Here is a 24,642-nt window from a genome sequence, read left to right as displayed (position 1 = left end):
GACATTTTATGTAAAGGACTTGAGCATCCTTCGATTTTAGTATCCATGGGGGTCCTGGGACCAATCCCCCTTAGGACTGGTACGACTCTACGAGGATTCTTCACTGTGCAGGGGGTTGCACCGCTAACCCCATGTGTTGTTCAAGGGTCAACCGTATACATATATCTCTCACATCTTTTCTATCCATTCATCTGTCAGTGGATCCATAGGTTGTTTCCATGAATTGGCTATTGTAAATAATGCTGAAATGAACATGGGGTGCAAATATCTCTTCTGAGATAATTTCATTTCCTTCAGATATATATTTGGAAGTGGGATTGCTGGATCATATGGTAGTTCTATCTTTAATTTTTTGAGGAACTTCCAGACCGTTTTCCATAGCGATTGTACCAATTTACATTTCCACCACAGTACATAAGGCTCCCCTTTCTCCATAGCCTCACCAACACTTGTCTCTTGTCTTTTTGATAATGGCCATTCTAATAGGTATGATGTGATATCTCGAGGGTTTGGTTTGCATTTCCCTTATGATTACTGATGTCAAGCATCCTTTCATATGCCTGTTGACCATTTATATACCTTCTCTGGAAAAATATCTATTCAACTCCTTTGCCCATTTTTTAAGCTGATTGTTGGGGTGGGTTGTTTAATAATATCCTTTATCTATGTCTTTTAACCCACCACCCATTTGTCAGAAAAACAAAACTGGGGAATTTAAATTTCAGAAAAATAAGCGCTATTGCTTTAGAAAATTATTGTATTAAATTCAGTTGTACTTCTACTTTGACCCAGAAAGCCCTCAATTTACTCAGAGATTACGTTTGAAAAGATTAGAAAAAATAAATTATTAAACAATCCTGAAAAACTAATAATAAAACTAAGTGGTTAATTATTTTTATTTCTCTCTCTCCTCCAACACTCCCCTCCAGGCCCGCCCCCCACACACACACAGAAGGAGGATGAGGAAATTTTGCATAACCAATGAAGGCTATTTCTGGATGCCTTCAGAATATATGCAGGTTGATGACGTAGGTTCTTAATCACTTTAGCAACATATGACTTTTCTTTGATAGCGCTATATTTTCAAGGTACTCTTACACTTAGCAACTTTAAGGGCTCAAATTGAGCAATGAAAGAATCGAAATACAAAGGGAAAACAGAGAATGGAAAACTCAAAGATGATTAATTTCATCATCTTATAAAATTGGGGGAATTATATACCTTATAGAACTGATGAAAATGATCAGATATTTGTTAAAGCACCCAGCTCAATGCCTGGCACATAGTAACTACTCAAGTACTGCCTAAATCTGAAACACCAAAAACTATGCCAGAACTGGAAGACAAGGAGATTAGGGAAGAGGGAATGAAAAGAAGATAAAAATAAGAAATCCTCTAAAATTTATTAATAGTGGTGGTAAAAAAAAAAAATTAGGGGGAGGGGGCACACAGCCTAGTTCCTGCACATTTCATTCCTCTGAGTGGTAAATAAGAAGATAGAAGGAAATATATTCCAGGTTCAATAGTTTCACACAATAGTCACAAAATTATCCATTCAGTCCAGATAGCTTGATTGTAACCGAAGTGGACTGAGAATAGAAGTAAGAACATAACACATAAGTACTAGGTATCTGAAATTTGAGGAATAGCTACACTCAGTGTTTTTCACTGATCAATACTCAATAGTTTAGAACAGTAGTGAGCTACCTTTTTTGCATGTAGGACAATTCAGGAAAAATAAAAATAAAAATGTTTATAAACCACAAAATTTTTTCATTCACATTTAAGTACTTTTTGAGTAAAATACCCTTATAATGCCTCTTTTATAAAAGAGAACCAATGAAAAAATTAGGTGCTGCTTTTTAAGTAGATAAAATATTCAACTTTGAGAAGAAACAACATGGAGGCAGCTGTACAATATTTTATCCTCATATTATATCACAGACTGTTGTAAAGTTAGATGGGCCATGAGTTATTCAAGTGGTGTCTCTGACTGAGAGAAAAGAAGGAAGCAAGCAACATTTGTGTTCTAGGTAAAGTTTGGTGCTTTTTTCATAGGTTATATAATATTCTACATGAACTTTTTAACTAAATGATTTCATAAGAACTTTTTTCTAATTATAACATTTTAAACCTTAGAGTTAATGTAATCCAAGTAAAATTTTAAAGCCCAAGAAACAGATCCAGAGAGTCTAGTTGAATACTTTGCCATGGTGAGATAGGAACCATAACCCCAATTGTGGCAGAGATTGCTACCTGTCCACTAAAATTTTTCCTTGCTTCTTCTTCAGGAATAGAATAGTATATGGGAAACTGTCTGCCCAGCATTATTGCATTTCCCAGTGTCTTTTACAGTTTGGATATAGCACATGTATAAGTTCTTTTCAAGGGAATGTGAGCCGGCATAATGTTGCCTCTTCCAGGCCAGTGCCTTAAGACCAGAAACGGAGGCCACACCTCTTCCACATTTTTCTCTCATCTTCTTGCCACCTGCAATCTGAACGTGGCAGCAACAATTCTGATCATTCAGATAAGGACAATACCATAGAGCAACTGTTCTCAGGATGTGGTCCCTGGGACCACTGGAAGTCCCCCAGACCTTTTCAGGGGGTTTGCTTTTTGGTTAATAATAATTTTTAGTAGTAATATCCTACATTATTTGCTATACTCCTTATAAAAATTATAGTATACATAATACTACCTTAAATAGTATCATGAATTTATATTATATAGAATAATAGAATGCTTAATATAAAATTATTTTAAATTTATAGCTTTACTAAAGAGCAATTGGGCAAACAGTTCCTTTAAACTGTCAGAATTGTGCTTCAGCGCCTAATGTTGCATGAGTTACACAAGATTAGATAGCAGCATCTTCTGTTCTTTTCATCACGCTTGTATATTTTTTATAACTTTGCTTAGATATGAACTAGAGTATTATGGCATTTCAGAATTTCTTCATTTGGCTTTCACATTCATTTACTACATGCCAACATGATCATTTGGTACCTAGTTTTATTTTCCATATATGCTAGACAATTCAGGCCTGTGTAAGATGTAACAGTTAGCTGAGGTCAAAAATAAAAAGATAAATGGCATGAAAAATAATATACACATAAGGACTTATACATGCAAACTTAAATCATATTAAAGTTGTATCTCTTATACTGAAAATGAATAATTAAGATAAATATTTTTTTAACTCTGGGAAGTAACACACATACCAAAATTCAAAAAGGAGCTGAAGTTATTTGACTGAACAGAGTCTGCAGGATTGTTTGATGGGGAAGAATTACAGATACCTAGAATCAAAAGAAAAAAATGTAAGGGAAAGAATGGATACAGACTCAGACCACATAATTGTTGAGATTACACATTCCCTCCAAATTAATTAATACTTCCAGATAAACATATCACTATCAAATGTAACAAAATATAGATGTTTACAAATGGGTTGACACTATAATTTTCTCATTTTTTGTGCATTTTTTTTAAGTTTTCTTTTCTTTGCAAACAGATTGTATAATAAACCCAACACTAGAGAGAATCACCAAAGGATTCAGGAATACAATCCATTTTATTGTGAATCAACTTTTTCTGGGATTTACATTTTTGGCTTTCAACTGCATCTTACTTTGCACTCTGATCGCTCTTAAGTACACTTTTAAATAATTTATTCTCCACATTAGCTCAACCGTGGCAAGTCTGTGATATTTCTTCCACCATCCTCTATGCATGGAATATCTTTCTTCACTATCCAGCCTACTTTTTTCCCATTATGGATGATTCTAGTTAGGCCCAGAATCTCCCCAAAAGCACTGTTATGTTGCTTTGTTTTGCTGTTTTAGCTACCTATAGGCAGACTTAAAAATATATTTCTCTTCCCAGCACTTTAATATATTCACATATCAGTATCCGCCCAATTCTGAAAACAATCCATTGAAAACATGGTCCATATTTTGCACAAGCACTGTCTAGCAGCAAAAAAGGATAATTTCAGGCTTGTATAAACTTTCTAAGAAACAGTACATAATTGGGGAGAAATTACTAAATATTCACCTTTTTTTGTTCTCATCATTTTCAGAATGTAGTGTGAAGACTGCATATATGTTTGTAAACACATACCTAATACTGAGATTCTAGAAAGACCTCCCCCTTCCTGGAGCTACTTGAGTGTGAATCACTAGAGTAAATCATGAATTTCAATCAGATTCAGTTAAAATATATATTTATTGAATACCTATTATGTGGCAAGCATTGGGCTAGCCACTGATGATAGAGACATGGAAAACAAGTGGGTGAAGGTGAGAAAGTTCAGGAGATAGCAATCATCTCTATACTGCACATGAGCTGAGAGGTATATAACATCCTTCAGAAAGAAAACAATTGTCCCAAAAGGGAATACTGGTTTTTTATAACTGGAGACAAAGATTTTGCATATATGTATAGTGAACTACTATTCTGCATCTAGCTTGTCATAGATACTTTTATGCTGTCTGCTCAGCATTAATTCCTTCTTCTGATAATAGAACTTGAATTTTCCTTTAAGAAACCACCCCTCTCCAATGTTCAATGGCCATACTTCTCGTGGAGCTCATTCAACCCTTAGATGAAGGAGCTGACCTATGACTAGGGCTGTCAGTTGGTACTTTGCCATGGTCACACCAGTTGTTTAGGTCTGACATCATTCCTTATTGGTCAGCATCCACATGTAACAATTGTCGAATGTTAGGTATGACACTATCTTCTTAATCCAAGCATTAAATATACTGGCAATAATTGGTTTAGGTTTAGCCAAGACAATCAGGCCCAATCAACACTAGCCATCAGTCAGGCTGTTGCTTGAGCAACCAGGAAAAAGCTCATTTTTTTCATCATAAACCTGAAATCACATGGTAAAAGCCTGCTTATGAGTGAGCTAACAGAGTGAAACAAAGCTAGGAGATATGGAATGAGATTTTACATCTTTAATTCCATCATTTGAACTCTTGGTCATAAGCTGATAAATTCCCCTTTTCTGCTTAAGCTAAAGTTGAGTTTTCTGTCACTTGCAAATGAAGGATTTCCTAGCAGCTAAAGTTTCCCACCAAAAGTAGGCATCAGATGTCATAGCTGACAGCTTCAACTCTTGTCACCAGCAGCCAGAATGATCTTTTCAAAAGACAGATCATGTAACATCTCTGTCTAAAGCTCTTCTGTGACTTCCCATTGGGTCATTAACATGACCCATAAGGATCTAACTACCTCTCATCTCTACCATCTTTTGGACACACCTTACTCCTTTCTCCTCTTAATAACCTGCAGCTATGATGGCTTCCTTTGAGTGCCTACAACACACCAAATTCACACTGTTCTGTTCACCATCACATGCCCACTGCCTTGCAGAATGCCTGGCACATAGGAGGCACTCAACACATATTCATTGAATGAATGAATGAATGAAAGAGCCTGACGCCAGGCTTAGATGCTAACTTAAAACAACAGGTGAAGAATCCTAATTTCATTAAAAGTAGGACAGTAAGGCATCCAGGCTAAAGGGAGAACATATAGAACCCAGGAGGCATGGACCATCTAGAAGGGGAAAAGAACACATGCAAGTAAAGGCAGATAAGTCTAAAGCTTCAGGATCAACTTTGGGGGCCAGATTTTGTTCTTAATTTAAGGACAGAAGACCAGAGGGTGAAGGCAACTGAGAAATAGAAATTAGAAATAAGTCTCAGAGTCTCAGACAGTCATACCATATCTCACATCTATGCCAACCTAAATCTTCCTGAAGTTTCTGTATCTTTGTTTGATATCCCCAAGACAGGGTTGGAGCTAGAGAAAGAAACTTTTTTGGGTTTGTTTTCTGCTTTTTTATTAGAGAAAGAAAACTGTAGGGACTTCCCTGGTGGAGCAGTGGTTAAGAATCCGCCTGCCAATGCAGGGGACACAGGTTCCATCCCTGGTCCGGGAAGATCCCACATGCTGAGGAGCAACTAAGCCCGTGCGCCACAACTACTGAAGCCCACGCACCTAGAGCCTGTTCTCCGCGACAAGAGAAGCCACCACAATGAGAAGCCTGCGCACGGCAACCAAGAGTAGCCCCCGCTCGCCGCTACTAGAGAAAGCCCATATGCAGCAACAAAGACCCAACGCAGCCAAAAATAAATAAATAATTAAAAAAAAAAGAAAACTGGGTGTTTCATAAGCTAAGCTGATCAAATCAATCTTTGGCTAGCTATTCAAGTCACTCATTTCTTTGCTTTTAGCTGTTTTATTTCTTATGTTATATACTATAATTTCTTCTTGCAGTGTTTAAATTCTCTTTTGACTGACTTTAGAGGAAAGAGTATATTTTCCAGTCATGCTTTAGCCCATCATAAGTAAGAAATCCGTTCACTTCAGAGATCAGATGTGGTGGCAATGAAAGCAGACTAGCACAAGTTTATGGAAAGGGAGATAGAGTGAAAAGAGTAAGATTCAGCTATAAACCTTCTTACTTAGATTATACCTTAAATCAAGTTTTCTCAGTGCTCTTTGTTTCTCCCTACAATACCAGTATAGTACCAAATAGCTGTTTGGTCCTTGATGACTAACGCAATGGATCAAATTTGTAAAAAATATACCACAACGTTTTACATACTTTGTAGTTATAAATAGGATTTCTAAGATAATCAGTTTCCCACAGTTTCAGGAGTCTGGGTTTTGTTTTCATTACAATATAGGAAAAACAGTAAGCAACAGACTTTTATTGCTAATAATACTTGGTAAAAATGGAAATGTGTCAATACTTTGCTTATTTTATTAAATCAACACATTTGTTTCACAGTATGCTTTGCTATGACTACTTTCAAAGAAAGTACCTCTGAGGTTAGACCGCTGGGAATTTTAAATAACACACTTGTATGACAGCATCTTAGCATGGGTAGAAAATGCCAAACATCATACTATTATTCCTGTGTATCAGACAAACTTTCTTTCCCCTTACTCCCTACCTAGTATTAGCATTGTGGAACCTAGCAGAGTACAAGGCCTAGGGGTGATTGTTCTGATACATAGGACTGTTACAAGGTTCTGTTTTGGAATAATATTGTTCATTTTTTCAGAGTGGTTATATAAGGAAAAATTACATAATATTGAAAGTGGTATGTGTATTCCAAAAATAAGTGAAAGAAACTTACTCTTTTTCATGTTTCGCAAAATTTTCAAACTCTACAAAATGAAGAAAAGGAAAAAGTGAGTTTTTTCCCTGTGAAATCCAAAATACTTTAATCAACTAGAAATATAGATTTCAGTCAAAAGGATTAATTTCTTTAAAAATGGATATCAAATGTACAAAATTATTTTTCTATCTTGCCATTTTTTAATTCAGTGCAAAGTCTCCACTTGATCTTATCTTGCTACATTTTCCACCCATATAAGAATCACACTATTTATTTAGAAATAGTGCTATTGTTGTGTCAGGGGGAAAGATGGAGTTCCTACTTGTCTTCTTTACTAGGCGACAATTCCAGGACCCACAATGGCTTCTGAAGATAGCTGTGATACATTGCCGTTCCCATTCAGGCCAAAAAATTTTGCCAGTCATTTTCGGTACTCAGTTTACTGAGGTTCACTTCATACTGTTAACCATGCTACTTTCTTCTCCCTCTTTCAGCAAACCCATGTCTTCTGCCTCCTTTATGGTGAAGTCTCCAACTTAACCTCTTCTAGAAATCTACCCAGATTTCTTCTTTTCTTCACATTTCCTCAGGGTGTATGTTTTCAGTTTGTTCCATAGTATTTTACTTTTTGATAATTTTCACGTTGTTTCTTATATAGGCATTCTAGTAGATCGACTGTACTCTTCTCAAGGACATTTAGATGTCCTTTATGACATTTCTATTTTCCTAATACTTAGAAATGTAATCTTCTATATAATAGGTATTTAATAAATTTTTTTGAAAAATTTTATTTAGTTTTTAAATATAGATTATTTATAATTCAAAATATCCTAGTAAAAATGCTCCCATCTTTGTTCTCCATCTACCTAGTTTCTGACCCTCCCCCTGCAGGTAACCATCGTTGTTAGTTTTTATGTATCCTTCCAAAGTTACTTATGAATATATAATATAAATATAGATCATATTTTCACCCTTTTAAGCAAAAGTTAATAAAATATATAAAAGTATATTGAGAGAGTCCTCATTCTTTTTTTAGCTGCATAGAATTCCATTGTATGCATATACCATTATTTATGATTTATTTAATCAGTTCCCCTAATGATTAACATTTACGTTCCCAATTGTCTACCCTTATAAATAATGGTATAATGAATAACCTGGTATACATTTCATTTCATGTATGAGCAAGCATATTTGTGGGATAAATTCCTAAATGTGGAATTGTTGGGTCAAAAGATATATGCATTGGTAATTTTGATAGGTATTGCTAAATTGTCCTCCATAGAAGTTATACCACTTACGTTACCACCAAGATTGCAAGTGTGTGCTTATTTTCCCATAGCCTGCCTAACAGAGAATGTAGTCAGACTTTGGAATTTGCCCTTCTGAAACATGAAACACAGTATGTGACTGTGGTTTTAATTCGTATTTCTTTTATTATGAGTGAGGTTGAACATATCAAATGTTTAAAAGTCAGATCATGCACATTTACTTATCTTTGAATTATCAGATCATGTATTTTTGCTCACTTTTAGGGTTATTATTTTCTATGAATTGCTAAAGAAATATATAATATTAAAGAAATATAGTCCTTTGACTATGATGCCAGTTGCAGATATTTTTTTCTCCAATTTGTTCTCTGTCTTTTGATTTTTAACGTGATTTTTTTGTTGTTGTTTTACCATGCAGAAATTTTCTGTTTTATTTAGTTAAATTTATAAATCTCCCTTCTTATGGCTTCTGGATTTTGAATCATAGTTATAAAGATCATTCCCACTCCCAGGTTGTAAAGTAATCTTTCCAGGTTTTTTTAGTACTTTGATGGGTTGGTTTTTTGTTTTTTAGCATTTAAATCTTTTATCCAACTAGAATATATCCCGGTATAGCTGTGAGGTATGGATCCTACCTTTTTATCCCTCTAGGTTGTTATCCAGTTGAACCAACAACAGTGATTAAAACATCCATTTTTATTCCCTGACTTGAAAGGTTCCCTTCATCATATACTAAATTCCTATACATTTTTGGATCTATTTCTGAAGTTTTCCTTCTGCTCTGCTGGTATGTGTTTCTTTTCATACACCAATATCATACCATTTTAATTATTGAGGCTTTACGATGTTTTAATATCTGATAAAGCTACCCTTCTTTCATTGCTTTTACTTTTTTTTTTTTTTTTTCGGTTTACTGACTATTCTTGCTCTTTTTTCCCCCCATATGAACTTTGGAATCAATTTGTCTAGTTTCAGGGAAAAAAAGTTGATAGATTTATTGGGTCTGCTTTAAGTTGTTGGGTTATTTTAAATTTTTGGTTTCCCTCCATTAATTTTGATCGTTGTGAGACCAACAGTGAATATCAGTGAAAATATTTAGTCTAATTTTTCATCTTAATGCTGGTGGCCCGGGGTTGGAGTGGCAGGGGTAGGGTCACTTTCAGTAATGGAAAGCCTCTGGCATATTTCCATAAACTCCTATCTTCTTTACCTTACTCCTTGTGAAACATTTTCCAGGAGTCTTCAATGTCTGTTTTGAAGATGTTGAATTTTCCATGGTGTTAGGACAGCTAGTAGAATAAGTCTCTATAGGTTGAGTCTGCATACCTAAAAAAAAAACGTGTTTTGTTGCATAGCTTCTTAAGCCTTCAGATTGTATACAGGTATATATTCAGTAATTCTTAGCCTGACTTTTTTATGCATTTTGCAATGCATTATGGGATTTTTAAATGTATTATTTTTATGTTATTTAATCATTCTTTGTACCTTTTCCATTTAGATCCTACTTTATTGTTAACCTTTAATGGTCTCATTTTTATAACTTTTTTGAGAGAGAGCACTGCCACTTACAATCTTCATCAGCAACAAGGAAGGACTCTAAGGTTCTTTCTGGCAGTGGAGGTGGCAGGGAAGAAGAACGATCTTGATGTCTATCTATGAAAAGAGTATACAACAAAGCAAAAAAAAAAAAATTCATCAATTAAAAGTCCTAAGTCAAGATCCCTTTTTGAGACAAATATCATATGATATTGCTTATACATGGAATCTAAAAAATGGTACAAATCAACTTATTCACAAAATACAGAATCACAGATGTAGAAAACAAATTTATGGTCACCAAAGGGGAAGTTGGGGGAGGAATAAATTGGGAGACTGGGATTGACATATACACATTACTATATATAGAATAGATAACTAATAAGGACCTACTGTATAGCACAGGGAACTCTACTCAGTACTCTATAATGGCCTATATGGGAAAAGAATCTAAAAAAGAGTGGATATATGTGTATGTATAACTGATTCACTTTGCTGTATTCCTGAAACTAATACAACATTGTAAATCAACTATACTCCAATAAAAATTATTTTTAAAAATCCCTTTTTGGTTTTGTATAATTTTTCCAATTTTTCAATATTAACCTACAACAGCCAAATAAAAAATTATCTGAACATTGACTGGAGCCTCAAGAACTTTGTTATTCTAGCTCTTTCACCAATGAGCCTATGCCTCATCACAAACTTGTAGCTCACTTACAAAAGTATTCTTCAAAAGAAATTGAACCTGAATTTAGTCAAGCTTCTAATCTTACTACAATTTTACAGAGAATCCTGGAGATAGAGGAACATGTTAAATAGAACCATGAGGATACAAACAGCTAAATCCAGAATATTAGCAATCTTAAGGACAAATGGCCCATTCCCTCAACAAATAAATGGCATGAGAAAACAAAAAGAAGAACTGTTACAAACTTTAAAAGGCTTAAGAAACATATAAACCAAAGGCAATGTGCAGACTTTGTTTGAATCCAGCTTCACATAAACCAACTGTAAAAAGACATGTTTGAGACAGTTTGAGAAAATTGAACAAAGTCTGGATATTAGATAATATGAAGGAATTATTATTAATTTTATTAGTGTGATTACTGTTATTATGGTAGATTTAAACTGTGTGTTTGAAAATTTCCATGATAAAGAATTTTAAATAATGGAGCTATTTTCCCATAACGTAAGTCCTAGAGACACAAATGGTGTTCTATTGCTGTATGCTTCTCATTATACAGCGCTAAGTATAATTATATACTTTATTAATGTCTTTTATTTTTTTTAATTTTTTGGCCACACCGTGTGGCAGGTGCCATCTTAGTTCCCTGACCAGGAATCGAACCCGCACCCCCTGCATTGGAAGCGCAGAGTTGTAACCACTGGACTGCCAGAGAAGTCCCTATTAATGTCTTTTGAAAATGAGTATGTGGTTAAGTGCTAGAGTTTTATCTGTCTTTGGTCATTGGGTTTTTCACGTCTTAGGACTTACCTATAAAGAAAGTTCTCTTGTTTATTCCTTATATGCTGGGTAATATGCAAAAATTAAGTGCAATACTTATTTCCATCACCTAATACAATAACTGGCATATAGTAGGCATTTGATAAATATTTGATAACTACTCTGAAGTAGCTTATCACCTTCCCGTTTGATTTTAGGAAATATTATGAGACTATAACTTTCAGGTAGCGATATCCTGCCAAATACCTTCCCAAAACACCATTTTCATCTTAATACTCCCCTGACGAAGAACCTACAATGTTTATTGCTTACTGAATTAAATTTAAATTCTTCTGCCAAGCTTCGTGTGTGATAAAATACACGTAACAAAATTTGCCGTTAATGACATTTAGTACATTCACAGTGATGTGCAATCATCACCACAATCTAGTTCCAAAATTTTAATTGTCCTGAAAAGAAACTCCACACTCATTTAGCAGTCTCTCCCCATTCCCTCCAGATTAGATTGGCAACCACAAATCTGCTTTCTCTATACATAGATTTGTCTGTTGTGGATATTTCATCTGCCTAGCTTTTAAGTCCTTTGGAATTTTCCCACATTTTATCTATCCAAATTTAGTTTCCATATTTCCCTATAATAGAACCTCTGTTGCAATTAAATTAACCTACTTACCATTTCTCTGTACCCATCATGCTTATTTTTACCTTTGAGTCACTGTTACTCTGATCCCTGCTCCTGGAATTCCCTCTTTTTTCCTCTATCCATATTCTTAAATTTCTTTCACCTACTCAAGCCTTTCCTAACCACCCCAGTGATACCTTTCTTTATTCCAGATTCCTGGTGATGATAATCAGTGCCACATAGATTATCACTGAATGGTTCCAAGTGAGGGTTAATTTTGTCTACCCAATTTGAATACATATATAATCATTAAGCAGCGCCCTTTCTTAAATATTCTGCCTATTCTAACACTGTATAAGGCACACGGAACTTGCTTAGGAAATGTTCATTTAATAATTACCTAATAAAAATTATAATAGGTAACATTTAATGAGAGCTTATTATTTGACAACCACTGTGCTAAAAGCTTTATATGCTTTATCTCACTAGATCCTCACAAAAATCCTCTTAGAAGGGGAGTTCTATTATCCTCATTTTATAAGTGAGAAAAATCGATAAAGTATGTAATGTAACCAAGGTCATAGATTTTGATAACTATTGGTAGGCTGGGGATTTGAATGAAAGTCTGCCTGACACCAAAGCTCATGCTTTTTAACCTCTATGTTATACTGCTTACTTACGTATTTGAGCAATATGTTAATATGAATAAATGTGTTAAGGGCAACTACTACCTGTTATAATGTATGTAAAGTACCTATCAGTGTTCAAAGGATGTTTGCTGTTGATGTTGTTATTCAATGTATAAAACAAGCAAGAAAGTACTAAGAAGCAGTGACAAGTTAAAGACCTAAGTGACCAGAAATAACTTTTTAGAATCACACTGTTAACAACGATAAAAACAGTAAAATGGAACTGCTGCAAAGTTTTAAGAGATTGTATCTAAAATAGTTTGGGTTTTTTTTTTTTTTTTTTTAGGGCTATATATCAAGGAGCAGAATTCTAAAATCCTGTCTTCCTTTTGCCCTTGACAAAACAAAATTACTAACCTAGGAAAACCAGTAATAAATCAATAAATAGTGGAAGCTATTATGGAAACCAAGCCATCTCCTAAGGTGAATTACTCTAAACTTAATGAGCCATTCTTGCAGTACAAATTCTTAGGGCTAAATGTCATCTAAAGCCAAAGAAAATTTTTTACCTGATTTGGGACTCTGGGGTTTTACACTCTGAAAAAGAAAGAAAGTCAAAGTGAAAGAAGAACATGTATAGAAATCTATAAACTCAAAGCAATAAATAGCATTTTAAAATTACATTTCATATACCAATAGAGAGAGTTATGAAATGTTGACACTATTTTTCCTAATTTATAAATGTGCTGAACTGTGAAGAATCATCCACTCCTACAGTGATTTGTATATGTCATGAATATTGGTCCTAAATTGATCCTTTTTATAGTTATTTCCTTCCTACTCAGAACATTTCCCTGAAAATTTAATTCCAGGTAAGGTTGTTGCCACTGAAATTACTTCATGACACTGAAAAAGTAGTGATTGTTCTTTACTCTGGGAGTTGTTAAGATAAAGACCATTAGCAATAATAGTAACAGTTACTAGCACATTAAAAGTGTAATTTAAGGGCTTCCCTGGTGGCGCAGTGGTTAAGAATCCACCTATCAATGCAGAGGACATGGGTTTGAGCCCTTGTCCAGGAAGATCCCACATGCCACGGAGCAACTAAGCCCGTGTGGCACAACTACTGAGCCTGCGCTCTAGAGCTTGCGAGCCACAACTACTGAGCCCGTGCACCTAGAGCCCATGCCCTGCAACAAGGGAAGCCATCGCAATGAGAAGCCCATGCACCACAACGAAGAGTAGCCTTCGCTCGCCGCACCTAGAAAAAGCCCGCATGCAGCAACAAAGACCCAACACAACTAAAGATAAATAAATAAAATAAATTTTTTAAAAATGTGTAATTTAAAAGGCAGGGAATATTTGCCCACCAGCACTGCAATTGTAAGCGTGTTTAAATGTTTTAGTTAATTACTTTTCTGATCTCTGAAATTTTAAGATAGTTGGTTCATAGAATTATATACTAATGAATAACAGATTGTTGGAGGTATAGGTTTTTCTTCTAGAAGCAGGGAACATTATTCCAAAAGGTTTATCTTAAATAATATAGACATCTGTTATTTTTTTTTAAAAAACTACTCTCTGTGTTATCACAGCTCACAAGAAACAGCCTACCAGATGACTGCTATGAACAAGCAATCTACTTATGAAACAATTATTTTGCCTTAACTGTCCTTAAAGAATAAAGTCAAATGTTTCTTCTTTCACTGTCTTCCTTGATCACTTCCAACCTGAAGGGATCTCTCACAGTTTCAAAGTTCTTATCTTCCATATGGTACTGATTATATTTGCCTTGTTATAATAAATACAGACAAAAATAAAGACTTGTGTACACATGCTATATCCCCATTACTGAACTATAAGTTTCTTAAGGGCAATAATTGTGTCTTATACATCTTTTTATCCCCCACATCCTCTAGCACATTGTTTTATAAATAGTATCCGCTTAGGATTTACTAAGTGATAGGTGTTTAAAATAAAAGGAAGGGGCTTCCCTGGTGGCGCAGTGGTAAAGAATCTGCCTGCCAGTGCAGGAGACATGAGTTCGAGCCCTGGTCCAGGAAGATCCCACATGCCGAGGAGCAACTAAGCCCGTGCTCCACAACTACAGAGTCTGCACTCTAGAGGCCGCAAGCCACAACTCCTGAGCCTGAGTGCCACAACTACTGAAGCCCGTGTGCCTAGAGTCCACGCTCTGCAACAAGAGAAGCCACTGCAATGAGAAGCCCGCGCACCGCAACGAAGAGTAGCCCCCGCTCACCGCAGCTAGAGAAAAGCCTGCGCGCAGCAACGAAGACCCAATGCAGCCAAAAATAAATAAATAAGTAAATTTATGAAAAAATATATATATAAGGAATAGGACTATAGTCCACTGAATCCAAGTGAGTAGAATCAGAAAAATGTTATTGACCTTGCTTGGTCTAAGTCTTACCAAATCATCAAATTTCTTTGATTCAGATGTTCTACTACATTCTAGTGATGTTCCAATTTTTACCTTCACAGCTGAAGTTAAAGAGTTGGGAATATCCAGGGGGAATTCTCCTGTAACAAAAGTAAATATGTTTCAATTTTAGTGCTGTAGTTTTAGAGAGCAATTGTTACTCAGCAATAGCACACAGAATATTGAGAGGACCTAAGAAGTAATATAGTTAATCCACACTTTATTTTACACTTACTGAACTGTACTCACCAGCTTCCTCTACCACAATAAAAGATTCAGGTGTCCGTTCAGGAAGTGGAGGGGGAATTTCATCATCTATTCTTGGAGAAGTTGCTATCCAAAATGCCCGAAATATAATCAAAATGTTTAATTAGAAAAATCCAAAGAAAATTCTTATATTCTAATCTTGATACAAATTATGTCAAGCATCATTAATATATTTAAGCTGGTATCTGTTCACTCAAGGAGAAAACAACATAAATTCTCTAATCCTAAATTGGAAACCCAGGAGGATTTTGATTCTTCTTCAAGATTTATTGTTTCTTTTAAAAGCTCAAAGGTATTTTGATTAAGTCACTGAGTATCAGTTAACATAAGGTAACATCTTATATTAATTTAGGAAGCTTTGGATTGTTTTCTCCGTAACTCTTGCCTTTTGTTTTACATCGAATATACAACATCATAAAGCACGTTGACATGCCAAAGATTCAATTACAGAGCAGGTAAAAATCACAAAGATTTTAGTGTCTATTCTTCATTCTTATAGAATTAAGAATATTGATATTTTTCCTGTTTACAAAAAAATGGTATAACATGGTTTTCTATATTTCTATAGAAGTATTCAGAATTTTTATAGAATTTAAATGCTATTATGAGAAACTGCCACCAGATGGCACACATGTCAATGTTGCTACAATCCTTGAAGATAAGGATTTGGTTCCTAATGCTGACACTCAGGGAAGTTTAAGGAACTATAGGTATCTAGAAAAATAAAATTTTTTTAAATCATAAAACAAGATCAAAGTATGTAATCCTTCCTTCTAACCAAAGAAGAAACTAGATCCAGATGGAATATTTTTATAACAAAACTAGGCATCTACGTATCTATTGAGGAACTCTGTACAGTAAATAATGTCATAGAGAAAAAGCTTTCTCTACTTCCTACCTAGGTGAACCGTTCTTTATAAATTTCTGATGACATATCTAAGAGAGTTAAACTTGCTTTAACTCTTCTTTCACAGCATCTTCTTTCATATCAAACTATTATAATTATCTAACCAAGTATTTACTCCTACTTTCAAACCACTCAGTAATATGAAACAATATGCATAATATGCAAAAATACAGAACTATAAGATATAAAATATGAAATTAAAGTCTTATAAGATTAAAATATCATACAGAATACTGAACATGTATCCTCATCTATAAAGTTATTATAAAAGGACAAGAGGAAATCAAGTCCTCCTCTTCCAACTCCTGCAGGAAGAGAATTCAATTCTTAGCAATCTGTTCAATTTAGTATACACACATGATTCTCCAACAAAAATTCTGAGTGACCATGTGGTGCTGTTGATCAAATCTTTTCTGATGTTCTTTTGGAAGTTGCTTCTGCATGCTAAGGATAAATTGTGGACTTTTTTTTTAACATCTTTACTGAAGTATAATTGCTTTACAATGTTGTGTTAGTTTCTGCTGTATAACAAAAGTGTGGACATTTGATAGACACTTCTAGGAATGAGGACTGCTGCCTTTAGAAGCACGCCGGCTGGCATAGGTCCTGTACGAGATCTGATTGCCTCCACTATTGCTTGTTTCATGGAATGTTATGTATTTGTTATTGCTATTTTCAACTCATCACATCATCAAAACACTCATGGAATTTATTTTTTTTGAGAAGAAAAAGGAGAAGGAAGCAGAGAAGGATAAGAGGGTGAGGGGGGGTAAGACAAAACCAAATCTTATAGAAACAAAGTCAAATCTAAAATGCTGTACAAACTTTTTAAAATAACTTACCTACTACTGCTGTCTCTTGGTTCAGTGGCGGGGGGAAATTGGTCGGAGGATTCAGTGCTGAAGAATCATGTGAATTGTAATAAGGAAAGAGGGTTGTAGAAGATTTTGGCAGTGAAGAACAAGGTAAAACAGTTTTATCTTGCTTCTCAGGTAAATCAAGAGACATCTTAGAACCAGCACTACTTGGAGACAATGATGAAAAATAAGGATCTTCTACTAAAGACATGTAAGAAAGTACTTTAAAAGCACCAGATTCATGCTGCTTTGCTTTAGAGGCATTGCACATTTGATGCTTAGAGTCATATGATGGTGAATAATTCAGTTCTGCTGAAGAAACATGCATCACTTTTTGAGCCTGCTCAAGATAAGAATTGTGTGGGTGAGATTCCAAATAAAAATTTTCCTCGACGTCCAACTCTTTGGTGTCTCTCTGTTGCATCAATTCAAAGGGAGTTGATTTGGTCCGCATTATTGGCCTCTTTAAATTAAAACATCTTACTGCTGCATTTACAAGTTTAGAGTTAGGACGTGCTCCAAACAAAATGGAGCTCAAGTCCAAACTTTGATGCTTCTGAAGAGGCTCCCCAGCTATTGGGAATACCTTTCTCTCCCATTTCATGGTTGTGTCAGCATTTTTGTTACAACCACAATTTAGCTCCAAAAACTCTAAAGAACTGCTCTGTTTAGAAGGGTGCATTACTAACCCTTCCTTTTCATTTATTTCAGAAATCCTGAGGTCAAAGGAAGAAGCTTCTGCACTTTTCACCCTTATCCTTCCTTTGCTCTGCTGGTTCATCACTTTTGCTTCTTTTATGATGCTGAAACAAAAAGAAAGTAATGATGATACCATATCCCAAAGAGGTCTCTTCCCATATCCTCTTCTCAGCATCACAATGAGATATAAGCATGAGATTTTCCTCCCAGACACAATTAGACAACATTTAGATGTGTAAAATTATACTCACCTTTTTGGTAAATTAGGAGAATAAGAATCTGCTTCTAGATTGGGATTTTGCTTAGAAACTGAATACTTTGCTTGAATCTTCAAGAGAAGTAAGAGATTGTTTTTTAGTGAAGCAATGACCACAAGAGATTTTAGCATTCATAAGACTAAAAAGTTATTTTTCAGAAAATATAAAGATTTAAAATAATTCATGAAAGAGTCATATGAGTTTCCAAAATATTGAACCCAGCAATAACTTGGTCACATACTGAAATCAAAAGGATCAAAATAAAGGATTAAACAGTGTTATAGAAATTAAGAAGGATTTGCTTATAGCATCATCTTTTCATATGTGGAAGTTCTAAAATGTTGTTTATTTAAAATACAACTTTATTCTCAAGAACACTTTACTTTCAGAACTTTCATCATCTCAACCTTTTATGTTATGTCCTCATACTTATCTTGTTCTACATTTTTCTTCCTTACTGTGCTTCAGCTGTACTGGTTTTCTTTCCATTCCATAAGCATACCAAACTCGTTACCAATTTGAGGCTTTTACTCTTACTATTCCCTCTGATTGAAATACTTTTGCTCCAGATTTTGCATGGCTGGCTCTTTCTAAGTAATTATTCTCTACTTAAAAGTCACCTACATAAGGAAACCTTCCCTGACCACTCAACCTAAAATCACACTCCCACCCACTTGCCCAAACATTCTCAATCTTTATTTTCTTCATAGGAATTATCACATTATGAAATTTGTTACTATGCCTCATGGAATCCAAGCTACCATCAATTGTACAATATATCCGGCCTTTGGGGATGTTTCAATATGTTTTTTTAAAAAGTCAGCAATTATAAGATTCCACCTGCAGTGGGTTTAATTGTGACTCTCAAAAAGATATGTTGAAATCTAATCCCTGAAATATGTGAATGTGACCTTATTTGGAAATAGGGTCTTTGCAGATGTAATTAGTTAAGATGAGGTCATATTGGATTAGGGTGGGCCCTAATGCAATGACTTGTGTCCTTACAAAAAGAGAAAAGAGAGACTCAGAGACACACAGGGAGAATATGGTGTGATGATGGAGGCAGAGACTGGACTGCAGTAATGTATCTGCAAGCCAAAGAACAACAAGGATTGCTGGAAAAACCAAAAAATAGCAATAGGCAAGGAAGATTCTTCCCCTAGAGCTATGAGAGAGAGCATGGCCTTGCTGACACCTCAATTTTAGACTTGGTGACTCCAGAACTGTGAGAAAATTAATTTGTTGTTTTAAGCCCTCCTTAGTTTGTGGTACTTGTTACAGCAAGCCTAGTAAACTGATACAGAGACTTTAATACTCCACATTCAATAATGAATAGAAAAATCAGATCAACAAGGAGAGAGAGGACAGACATGAACAATCATGTAAACAAATAAGAACTAATAAACACTCATAGAACACTCTATCCAACAAAACATACATTCTTCTCAAACATATATGGAACATTCTCCAGGATAGACCAGATGTTAGGCCACAAAACAAGCTTTAATAAATTTTAAAAGAGAGAAGTCATACAAAGTATCGTTTTCAATCATAATGGATTGAAACTAGAAATCAATAACAGAAGGAAACCTGGAAAATTCACAAGTATGTGCAAATTAAACACTCTTAAACAACCAATGGGTCAAAGGAGAAATCACAATAGAAATTAGAGAATACTTAGAAATGAATGAAAATACATCATACCAAAATGTATGGAATACAGTGAAAGCAGTGCTTAGAGGTAAATTTACAGCTGTGAATGCCTGGAAGAAAGATTTCAAATTAATTACCTAACTTTATACCTTAAGGAACTAGAATAAGAACAAACTAAACCCAAAGCTAGCAGAAGGAAAGAAATATTAAAAGATTAGAGCAGAGATAAATGAAATAGAGAAAACAATGGAGAAAACCAACAAAACCAAAATTTGATCCTTTGTAAAGATCTGTAAAATTCACAAACCTTTAGCTAGAGACTGACTAAGGGAAAAAGAGAAGACTGAAATTGCTAAAATCTCAAATTACAGAAATAAAAGTGGGGACATTTCTACTAATTTCACAGAAACAAAAAGTATAAGATTATAATATGAATAATTGTATGCCAACAAATTGTATAACCTGGATTAAATGGACAAATTCCTAAAAACATATGATCAACCAAAACTGACTCAGAAAGAAATGGAAAATCTAAATACACCTACAACTAATAAGTAGGCTGAATCAGTAATCAAATATTTTCCCAACAAAGAAAAGTCCAGGACCAGATGGCTTCATTGGTGAATTGTACCATTTAAGGAAGAATAAACACCAATCCTGCACAAACTCTTCCTAAAACTTGAATGACACTCCTAAGTCATTCAATGAAGACAGTAATTCCCTGTTGCCAAAGCTAGACAAAGATGCTACAGGCAAAAGAAAACCACAGACCAATATTCTTTATGAATATTGATGCAAAAGTCCTCAATAAAATACTAGCAAACTGCGTTCAGCATAGTAAAAGGATTACACACCTTGACCAAGTGAGATTTATTTCCAGAGTGCAAGGATGGTTCAACATTCAAAAATTAATCAGTGTAATATATCATATTAATAGAATTAAGGAGAAGAAACCCACATGATCATATCAATTGATGCAGAAAAAAATTTGACAAATTCATGATGAAAATACTTAATAAACTGGGAATATAAGGGAACTTCCTCAACATGATAAAGGCCATATATGAAAACCCCACAGCTAATATCATACTCAAAGATGAAGGACTGAAAGCTTTTCCCCAAGATCAGGCATAAGACAAGGATGCCAATTCTTGCCATTTTTATTCAACATAATACCAGAAGTTCTAGCCAGAGCAATTAGGTAAGAAAACAAACAAACAAACAAATAAAGGCATCAAAATGGGAAAGGAGGAAGTAAAGTTACCTTCATTTGCAGATGACATAATTTTATATGTTGAAAGATTCCACACACACCCACAAAAAAAAATGCTAGAGCTAATAAACCAATTCAGCAAAATTGCAGAATATATAATCAACACACAAAAACCAGTTGCACTACTATACTGTTTATTATTGTTTATCAGCAATAAACATTCTGAAAAGGAAATTAGGAAAGCAATTCTAATATATATATATATATATATCAAAAATATACATACTAAGGAATAAACTTAACCAAGGAAGTGAAAGACTTATATACTGAAAACTACAAACCATTGCTGACAAATAAAATAAATAGAGAGACATTCGATGTTCATGAAGTGGAAGATATTATATTGTTATGATAACATTACCCAAAGTGATCTACAGATTCAATGCAATCCCTATAAAAATTCCAAAGGTGCTTCTGCAGAAATAGAAAACCTCATCTTAAAATTCATGCAGAGAGGGCTTCCCTGGTGGCGCAGTGGTTGAGAGTCCGCTTAACATCACTAACCAGGAAAATGTAAACCAGAACCACAATGAGATACTACTTTACACCCATTAGGGTGGCTATTATCTAAAAAACAAACAAAAGCAAAAACTAACAAGTACTGGTGAGGTACCTAGAGTAGTCAAATTCATAGGGAGAGAAAGCAGAATGGTGGTTGCTAAGGGCTGGGCTTAGGGAGGAATGGGGAGTTAGTGTTTAATGGGTATAAACTTTCAGTTTTGCAAGATGAAAGGAGTTCTGGAAATGGATGGTGGTGATGGTTGCACAATAATATGAATGTACTTAATATCACTGAACTGTACACCTAAAATTGGTTAAGGTAGTAAATTTTATGTATATTTTACCACAAAGAAAACCTAGAGAAAAAAAGAGCAAAAGGACTTGGATAGATATTTGTCCAAAGAAGATGTACAAAAGGCCAGTAAGCACATGAAAAGCTGTTCAACATCACTAATCATTAGGGAAATGAAAATCAAGGTCGTAAATACCACTTCACACTCATTAGGATGGCTATTATCTTAAAAACCAAGAACAAACAAACAAAAAAAACAGAAAATACCCAGCGTTAGCAAGAAGGTGGAAGAATTGGAACCTTTGTGCAATGCTGGTGGGGATGTAAAATTTTGCGGCCACTGTGAAAAACAGTGTGGCAGTACCTTAAAAAATTAAACATAGAATTACTGCATGATCCAGCAATTCCACTCCTGGGTATATACCCAAAAGAATTTAAAATAGGGACTTGAACAAGTATTTGTACACCAATTTTTATAAGAGCATTATTCACAATAGCCAAAAGGTGGAAACAACCCAAGTGTCCATCAACAGATGAACGGGTAAGTAAAATGTGGTATTACACACAATGGAACATTATAAAGCCATAAAAAGGAATGAAATTCTGATATATGTTATAAAATGGATGAACCTTGAAACATTATGTTACATGAAATAATCCAGATAAAAAGAGTAAATATATGACTACACTTATATCATGTACCTAGAATAGGCAAATTCATAGAGACAGAAAGTAGAATAGAAACTATTAGGGGTTCAGATACAGGGGATGGAGAGTTTCTGTTTAGAATGATGAAAAATTTCTAGAAATAAACAGTAATGATGGTCACACACATTGTGAAGGTACTAAATGTCACTCATATTTTAAAGTGGTTAAAATGGTAATTTTTTCCATAGTGGTAAAAATACTGTAGTTTTACCACAATAAAAAATATGAATGGAGAATTGTCTCCTCCTCATCTATTTTCTGGTAAAGATTGTGTAAAATTGGTGTTAATTCTTTCTTAAAGATTTGGTAGAATTCTCAAGTGAAACTATGTGAGCCTGGATATTTCTTTTTGGGAAATTTTGAAATTATGAATTCAGTTTTCTTTATCATTATGAGGCTATTCAAGTTATTTCATGTTGAGTGAGCTGTGGTAGTTTGTGTTTTTTGAGGAAGTCATACATTATTTTATCTAAGTTGTCATATGTGTATGTGTTGAGTTGTTCATACTATATCCTTTATTATCCTTTTGATACCTGCAAAGTCTGTAGAAATAGCCCCTTTTACATTCCTGATATTGGTAATTTTTATTTTTTTCCCTTTTTTCCTTTATATTCTTCCTAGAAGTTCATCAATTTTGCTGATCTTTTCAAAGAACCAGATCATTGGTTCACTGATTTTTCTTTTTGTTTTCCTGTTTTCAATTTCATTGATTTATACTCTTTAGTATTTCCTTCCTTCTGTTTCTCTTGGGTTTATTTCACTCTTTTTTTTCCCCCTAGATTCGTAAAGTGGGAGCTCAGATTATTGATTTGAGACATTTACTGTTTTCTAATGTATGCATGTAGGTGGCTATAAACTTCCCTCCCAGCGCTACTGGAGCTCTGTCCGACAAATTTCGATATGTGGTATTCTCATTTTTATTCAGTTCAATGTGTTTTTTAGAAATTTCCTTTGAAACTTCCTTTCTGATTCAATGAATTATTTAGAAGAGTCTGGTATAGTTTCCAAGTGTTTGGATCTTTTCTTGTTATCTTCTGCCATTGACTTCTAGTTTGATTCCACAGTAGTCAGAGAATACATTCTATATGATATCAGTTCTTTATATTTTTGAGATTGTTTAATGGCCCAGGATATGATCCATCTTGGTATATGTTCAATCAGCACTTGAAAAGAATGTATATCCTTGTATTGTTGGGTGGAGCATCCTATAAATAATCTATTTGATCCTGTTAGTAGATGGTGTTAAGTTCTCATATATTCTTGCTGACTTTCTGTTGAGTTTTCTATCAGTTCTTGAGAGAGCGGTTTTGAAGTCTCCAACTATAACTGTGGGGTTTTCTATTGCTCCTTTTAGTTCTATCAGTTTTTGCTTCACGTATCTTGCAGCTCTGTTTGGTCCATACACACTTAGGATTGCTATATCTTATTGGGGGATTGACCCTTTTATCATTATACAATTTCCCTCCCTAACTGTGATAATTTTCTTTACTCTGAAGTCTATCTGGTATTAATATAGCTACTTCTGCTTTCCTTTTATTAATGTTTACAGGATATATCTTTTTTCCAATCCTTTATTTTAAACCAACCTATATATTTGAAGTGTGTTTCTTATAGACATCATATAGTTGGGTCATGTTTTCAATACACTCTGCCAATCTGTTAATTGGTGTATTTGTACCATTTACATTTAATTTAATTATTAATATGGTAGGGCTTAAGTCTCCAACTTTATATTTTGTTTTCTGTTTTTTCTCTCTGTTTCTCATTTCTCTTTTCTTTTTCCTGCCTTTTTCTCTTTCCTGCATCTTTGGAATTTCATTTTGATTTACCTATAGTGTTTTTTAAGATATATCTTTGTACAGTTTTTGTAGGGGTCGCTCTAGTTATTATATTATATATTCATAACTTATCAAAGCCTATACGTGTTATCATTTTACTAGTTCAATACAGAAGTGTTACCTCCCTTTACATGCCTAACCCTTCCTTTTTTTTACAGTATAATTGTCTTAAATATTTCCTCTAATACATTTAGAACCACATCAGTGTTATAATTTTTGCTTCAATTATTAAGCAATTTAGAAAACTCAAGAGGAGAAGGAAAACCTATTATATTTACC

The 24,642-nt window shown here is 34.4% G+C and overlaps 1 protein-coding gene across 2 annotated transcripts in view; it reads right to left on the bottom strand.

The window, feature by feature from the left end:
- The window catches only part of PTPN22 (protein tyrosine phosphatase non-receptor type 22), a 50,416-nt gene that overhangs the window by 1,927 nt on the left and 23,847 nt on the right, over positions 1–24,642 (bottom strand). The window contains exons 12-20 of one of the 2 annotated variants that reach the window (XM_029229821.1): positions 18,093–18,169; positions 17,128–17,945; positions 15,361–15,444; positions 15,166–15,212; positions 13,241–13,268; positions 9,986–10,069; positions 9,627–9,742; positions 7,164–7,194; positions 3,225–3,302 (exon numbers count right to left, since the gene is read on the bottom strand). In XM_029229821.1, the coding sequence (XP_029085654.1) occupies positions 3,225–3,302; positions 7,164–7,194; positions 9,627–9,742; positions 9,986–10,069; positions 13,241–13,268; positions 15,166–15,212; positions 15,361–15,444; positions 17,128–17,945; positions 18,093–18,169 (1,363 nt within the window). Of the gene's footprint in view, positions 1–3,224; positions 3,303–7,163; positions 7,195–9,626; positions 9,743–9,985; positions 10,070–13,240; positions 13,269–15,102; positions 15,213–15,360; positions 15,445–17,127; positions 17,946–18,092; positions 18,170–24,642 lie in introns of both variants that reach the window. The other variant, XM_029229820.1, reaches the window with a different exon arrangement.

This window comes from Monodon monoceros, unplaced genomic scaffold (genome assembly GCF_005190385.1).
Source record: "Monodon monoceros isolate NGI ecotype Baffin Bay Population unplaced genomic scaffold, NGI_Narwhal_1 Super_Scaffold_18, whole genome shotgun sequence".
NCBI classification, from domain to species: Eukaryota; Metazoa; Chordata; class Mammalia; order Artiodactyla; family Monodontidae; genus Monodon; species Monodon monoceros.
Note: the sequence above shows the minus strand (reverse complement) of the source record. Positions and strands in the feature narration are given on the sequence as shown.